This window comes from Psittacula echo (genome assembly GCF_963264785.1).
Source record: "Psittacula echo genome assembly, chromosome: 2".
NCBI classification, from domain to species: Eukaryota; Metazoa; Chordata; class Aves; order Psittaciformes; family Psittacidae; genus Psittacula; species Psittacula echo.
In genome coordinates this window covers 59,683,898-59,690,639 of record NC_137737.1, presented here as the reverse complement: position 1 = coordinate 59,690,639, position 6,742 = coordinate 59,683,898, and the positions used below count along the sequence as shown (strand labels likewise).

General features: G+C 47.6%; 1 protein-coding gene across 1 annotated transcript in view; it reads left to right on the top strand.

Annotated features, from left to right (window-relative positions):
• Nucleotides 1–54: 54 nt before the first annotated feature.
• CCDC12 (coiled-coil domain containing 12) overlaps nt 55–6,742 on the top strand; it is a 47,170-nt gene continuing 40,482 nt past the window's right edge. Inside the window, exon 1 of the mRNA XM_080611546.1 lies at nt 55–195. Coding sequence (XP_080467672.1) covers nt 70–195 — 126 coding nt within the window. The 5' untranslated portion in view covers nt 55–69. The remainder of the gene's footprint in view (nt 196–6,742) is intronic.

Sequence of the window (6,742 nt, the reverse complement as noted above, 5' to 3'; positions counted from 1 at the left end):
GGATGCGCTCGGCGCTGGATGAGCGCATGCGCGCTGCGAGTTGTACGGCGCATAAGGAGAAGGGGAAAGATGGCGGCGCCCGGTAGGGGTGTGGAAGCGGAGGAGGACGCCCCTGGCCTGGTCTTGGGGAGGCTGGAGGAGGAAGCGCGGCGACGGCAGGAGAGGCTGCGGGCTCTGAGGCAGCGCACGCTGCAGGTCGGCGAGGGGGTGGCGGTGGGAGGTGTGTGGGATGGGGGGTGGAGGGGTGTGAAGGTCTGGAGTGGGCCTGTGTGTGTGTGTGTGTGTGTGTGTGTGTGTGTGTGTGTGTATGGTCTGAGGTGCGCTTGGTGGTTTGGGGGAGGAGGAGAAGGGGTGTGGGGGTCAGAGCGTGTCCAGTGGGTCTGTAGTTGTTTGGGATGTGAGGGGCAGAGGGTGTGTGTTGAGGTTTTGAGGTGTGAGAAAGACTGGGTAGGGATAGGAGCTTCTGAGGGTAGGTGGGGGGTTCAGGGGTCTCTGGTCCCCAGGCTGGGCATAATGAGGATTTCAGGTTATGGGGCTCTGGGGGTTTATGGGGCCAAGGGGGAAGGATGGCTGGTGTCTGGTGGGGTGTGTGAGGAAGCAATGGGGAGCAGCCTATGGGGTGGAGAAAGGAAGAGGGGAGAGTAGTGAGGTAGAGGGGGTCCCCTGCTGTGGGGAAGGAGATGTGGGGTGAGAGGGGTGCCAGAAAAAGCAGGGTGTGAGCGCTGGAGGAGAGGGCTTGGGATTTATGTGATGGTCCTGAGCCTCCTTGGTCTTGTCTGTGGGTTTGTGTGGGCTCTGTATGACCCAAGGGCCTGTATGGCCTGTCCTTGGGCTTCCTCTGGCTTTTAAGTTCTGCCTTTCCCATCCCTGGTCTGTGCTAACCCCCCTCCCATTGTGTGATTAAGCCTCTTGTTTTTTCCATGCTGTCTCCCCAGTTCGCTGTGTTTGCATCACGTCTGACATCCAGGCCACAACCTGGGTTGGTAGTGAGGATGAAAAGAGCTTCACCCTGGGGTTAATTAATAACATGTTACATTGTCAACTTCTCATCCATGAGGTGCTGAGACCTCATTGCCTGTAGTGCAGGCTTGAGGATACCGAGGAACTGGCTGTGTTGCCAAAGCCAGGGTCCATAAATGGTGATTTTCTTCTTGTGTGTGTGTGCTGTGGATGGTGCAGCAGGCTCCTTGCTCAGCCCTGGAGGAATTCACTGTGGTTGTTGTAAATCTTGTGTTGTAGAAGGTGCTGCTGGCAGCAAAATATCTGGGATCAGTTATTAAATTTATCTGAAAAGTTTTGCAGTTGCTTGGATTCTTACCCATAAAACTGTGGTTATTTTCGCTGGTGTCCTTGTTGCCACTGCAGATGCTGAGCTCAGAACATTAAAATGGAATTTTTATTTTATTTTATTTGTTTTAATTGGGGATGGAGTAAACTTGACAGACTTGGTCATTAATATCTTGGCAGGGTCTGCTGAGGAAGGCGGCCATGCTCCAGTGTCTCTCTGCTCATCCTGGCATCGCTTGGTTCTCCTCTTTTGGGCTAGTACGGTGGCGCTAGCTCTGCTTCTCTTCCACCACGACATCCTGAATTTGTTGATCCGGTTTAGTGTGGTCTATTAGTGTGGGAAGATGTGCTGTCCCTCCACTGAGGGACCTTCTCTTGGGGTCAGTAAAGGGAGCTGTGGCTTGGTGGGCAGGCCAGGTGTGTTCTGCTGTGGTTCTTGTCTCGAGATGTATGTTATGATCAGATAACTGAGCTTTATGAAGCGGGAGAGTGGGATACAGCCCTGTGACGACTCTTACTGGAAAGCAAAACTGTGGAAAAGAAAAGCTTCTCCTAAAAGAAAAGCTCTTTCCTTCATTTTCTGTCCCATCTAGCAAATTTAGAAGGAGTGAGACATTGTGGAGGGAGTCGTGCACAGAGTGCTGTTCTCATCTGCTTTATCACTGCAGGGTTTTTGTTCTTAATTTTGGGTGAGATTTTCTGACGTGGTCCCTTGTAAAGGCTAACGCGGCCGTTCTTTGACACAAGCAACATCTCACACACAGTATCAGTGCACTGCGCCTTCGAGGGTAAAGCTCCTGGTAGACCTGTCCTGGTAAGCTTGTTGAAGCCTCTCATTTTTACTCTTGGCTTTTGCAGCTTCCTGAAACAGAGTTCCACCATTTAATGACAAAACTACTTGCTTTGGTTTAAAACCCATTAAATGGAAGTTGCCTTGGGTGCTCTCTCATGCAGCCCTTGTGAGAAATAAAATAATCACTCCATGTTCTTGTTTATGACTTTGTAGCGTGCTTGGTCTCCCTTTCAGATCCAGGCTGTGGTCTGTGAAGTCTGTCTTTGTACACAAATCTCTCTGAATCACCTTGGTGACTTTTACTGATGCCTCCCTGAGTGCTGGGATGCCCTTTTGCTGAGAGTGGATCAGGATGTGGGGCACTTGTGAGTCTACAGCACTGGCATTTATTTTGTGTTCCCCCCCTCTCATATTCTCACTTTGGTCACACAAGCCTGTCTTCAACAGTCAAAAGCTTGTCTGCTTTTTTCAGTCCTATTGGTCTCAACTGAGACCTTCCTACAGGAGCCTTCTCCAGGCTGAACAAGCCCAGCTCTCAGTGTGTCTCCGTAGCAGAGGTGCCCAGCCCTTGGAGCATCTCCATGGCCTCCTCTGGACTCACTCCAACAGCTCCACTTCCTTCTCATGTTGAAGGCCTTGGAGCTGGATACAGGACTGCACGTGGGGTCTCACCAGAGCAGAGAGAGAGAATCCCCTCACTTGACCTGCCTTTCATGCTGCTGGTGATGCTGCCCAGCACACATACTGTTGTCTCATTGCTCAGATGTCATTTTACAATCCGTCTGCCAGCTGTTGCTGGATTTCCTTCTGAGCGATTTCACCTGCAGCTGCTGTTATCTAGCCAGTCAGGTCTTTCCCAAGTCTTCTGTGGTGCTTGTGACAGCCCAAACCCTGGCAGAGGGCATGAGGATTGAGAAGAAGAGGGGATCCTCTCCTGCTGCTGTGAAAAGCTGCTGCTGGGATTTGCAGGCGGGAAGGTGCTGCACTTTCGGCTGTGTTTCTGTTTGAGGAGCAGGTACTTGAGATGCAACGAGGAGCCTCCTTCAGCTCAGGACTTCTCTACAAGTTGTGCCATGCGCTCTGTTTTCCTGGGAAGGTGATGCTTATCTTTTCCCAAATCAGTGAGAAAACTTGGGGTAATTAATATCCCGACACATAAAAACTCAGAGGATGATCTTGTGCTTTCTGCTTTGCTTACCTGACCTGTCGTGTCACCTTTTATTGATTGACAGCAAATGGGCTTTTACTCAGTAAAAAGTGTTTGACTTCTGGGTGTAATTTACGCTTGAGAAACATCAGTCACTGCTTGCTTGTACAAAGATTCTTAGAACAGTCTGTAAGCTGATGCTGGGCTCTCAACCCTAGTGCACAGCCTTGGCATCAGCACAGTTTGCTATGCCAGGGATCAGGTATGGTATCAGAGAGGCTGTTTCCTTCTGAAATTTAAATGAAATTGCCTTTCAGTAGCAAGACATTAAATTTCAGACTCTGACTTGTTGGCATATTGAATATTACTTCCTGTTCTGGCAAAAAAATTACAGTTTTGGCTTGTGTAACTGTTATCTTGGTTTGCAAGCTTTCGTCTTCTTTTCTCCTCCCCCAGATATTTTGTAGTAGTTGCTTACTAAGCTTACAAGCCCTGAGGTCTGCTGCAGTGGCCTGAGAACTACAGGGCTGCTCATCTCGGAGTTGCCAGTATGGAGCTGAAATGTCTGACCCCCTAAGGCTTCACGTGATGCTTCTGAGCAACCAGGGTATCAGGCTATTATCCGAATACATTTTTACTTATTTGGGATAAGCCTGATCCATGCAGGCTCAGCCAGGATGTTGTTTTGTTGTGGTGGTTTTTTTTTTTTTTTTTTTTTTTTTTTTTTCCTGTGGGCATTTTTACAGTTTCTGTGAGTACAGTTTCTTTTGAGTTTCTTCAAAAGAATCGTGACCAGCAGGTCGAAGGAGGTGATCCTGCCCCTCTGCTCTGCTCTCATGAGACCTCACCTGCAGTAGTGTCCAGCTCTGGTGTCCCTGATATAAGAAGGACATGGAACTGTTGGAGTGAGTCCAGAGGAGGCCACAAAGATAAATGGACTGGAGCACCTCCCATATGAAGGCAGGCTTGAGAAGGGCTGTTCAGCCTGGAGAAGAGAAGGCTGAATGGAGACCTCATAGCAGCCTTCCAGTATCTGAAGGGTGCCTACAAGAATGCCAGAGAGGGAGTCTTCATCAGAGCTGTAGTGATAGGATAAGGGGTAATGGGCTAAAACTGACAGAGGTGAGATTTAGATGAGATCTGGGTAAGGAGTGCTTCCCTGTGAGGGTGGTGAGGCCCTGGCACAGGTTGCCCAGAGAAGCTGTGGCTGCCCCATCCCTGGCAGTGTTCAAGGCCAGGTTGGATGGGGCTTGGAGCAACCTGCTCTAGTGGAAGGTGTTCCTGCCCATGGCAGGGGGTTGGAGCTGGGTGATGTTAAGGTCCTTTCTAAACCAAGCCATTCTGTGATTCTATGAAAGATCATATCTCCCTGTTTTATATGTCCCCAAAAATCTGAAACCAAGGAAAGGGAATCCAAAAAAAAAAAAAACCAACCCAATAGAACAAGCCCACAGTATCCTGTTATCTGGAAGCCATTCGAAAGTCATATGGGAACAACCTTGAAGGTAAGCTTTCTGCTGTGCCAGAGGAAAGGAGCTTCACAGGGAAGTCTCTTAATGTGGCTGTGCATATTTTCTGCCAGCTTATGATATATAAAAAAGCCTTTCTGAAGCTGGTTGCTTATGAAACTGGTGCTTAGCTCATGTTTTCATTACTGCCTTCTATTAACAGGAAAACTCCACCAAGTTTTTGCAGGGAGCCTTGTGAAAGCTCCCGCGGTGACGTAGATCTTTTCAAGTTTAAGGTTGTTTTTCTGTGTGTTTTAGGAAACAAATGGTTCTAGCTACTGTATGAGGTCCTGCTGCAGGGAAAAGCAGGACAGCCTTTTCCTAAGTACGCTGTGCAGACATATCCAAAATGAAGGCATTGGGGTTAAGAGCTAAAGAATGTGATTCTTCATATGGCTTTTATTTTACAAATTACTTGAGTATGGGCAGTAGAAGCTTCGTGAGGGCTGAACTGGTCTCTAGCTCACTCTTTGCCCTAGGGTTCTTGTGCTGATGCTCATGACAGTGCTGAGGCTCATCCTCACAGTATTGTGTGGTAAAGCCCCGCTTATCTTCTCTGTCTTTTTTTTTTTTTTTCTTGCCTAATGCTGAAAATCAGATTAAAATGTTCTGTGTGTGTTTCTCGGGAAGACTTTTTATTTTGTTTTTTTAGCTGAAGAAAACCTTTAACCCAATTTAAGCTTCAGCTTAGCACGACTGTATTTAGTTTAACAGTTCCTGACTGTCACCTAACTATACGCTTTGAAGTAGACTCATAGAATCCCAGAATGGTTTGAGCTGAAAAGGGCATTAAAGCTCATACATTTCCAACCCCCTGCCATGGGCAGGGACACCTTCCACCAGACCAGGTTGCTCCGAGCCCCATCCAACCTGGCCTTGAACACTGCCAGGGATGGGGCAGCCACAGCTTCTCTGGGCAACCTGTGCCAAGGCCTCACCACCTCAACCTGTGAGTTCTTCTCACAGGGAAGAACTTCTTCCTAAGGTCTAATCTAAAATGGGAGAGCAAGGTCTCCTGAACCTCTTTGAAGGTACCTGGCTGGAGGTGACTGTGCGCACACTGAGGTCCTGCCAGTGCTTGCTGGAGCAAGCTGGAGCAGTTTGACCAGAGCGAGATATGCAAAACCATGGGTATTTTCAGGATGGAGAGCTTGTGTGCAGAGTTTCAATGGCACTTTGCAGTTTTCTGGCTTATAAGAAGATGCTCAGCAGCATAGTGTTTCCCGTGAAAAGCTGACAGCACTTGCACCCTCTCAACTATAAAATCATTGTCCTACAGATTGGACTGAAGTTTTCAAAGAGATTTATCTGCTTAATTTAGGGTTCAGTCCAAAACGGTGTTTGGAGCAGAAAGGAAGTCCTTATCCTAGATAAGAAGTCATGAGATAGCTCTGTTGATCCCCAGTGGCTGGTGTAAGAGGAGCTGTTGTCTCTTCCTATCTGGAAACAGGAATTTTGTTTCAAGCCCTCTCCTTAATCCACAAGAAGCTGTATTTCCATAACCACAGCTTTCTGCTGAGCAAGTTGATAATTAACTGTAGTTACTTGTATTTATGAAATGCTTGTCTGCAGGTTGCCCTTGAAACTGGTTCTCTGATGCATTCCCATCTGCCCGGTTATAACTTGGATGAAGTCTTTGCTCGGCTGTGGCACGCGCTGAAGTTTATCTTGCTAAAAATCCTGTTAAAATCACCACGTAATGTCAGTTCTTCCAGCAGGCACATCCTGTGATGCCTCTTTAAACACCTTGTAAACTGGAGCTTACATCTTAAAAATATTGAGGTCTCTGCAAAAGCTTAACTGATTTGGGGATCCATCTGTGATAAGGAAAACTGTGCTGGTAAAAAAGGGTGGAAGAGGGAAAAGTCACGTGCTCTTTAGTTGGTTTATGTATCCCAGTACAGTGTGTGTGTCATCTACAAATGATTTAGGGAGGAATTTTAGTTTAGTTAAGAATATGTATATTTAGTATAGGATTTGATAGGTTTTCCTCTGGATAGTACCAGA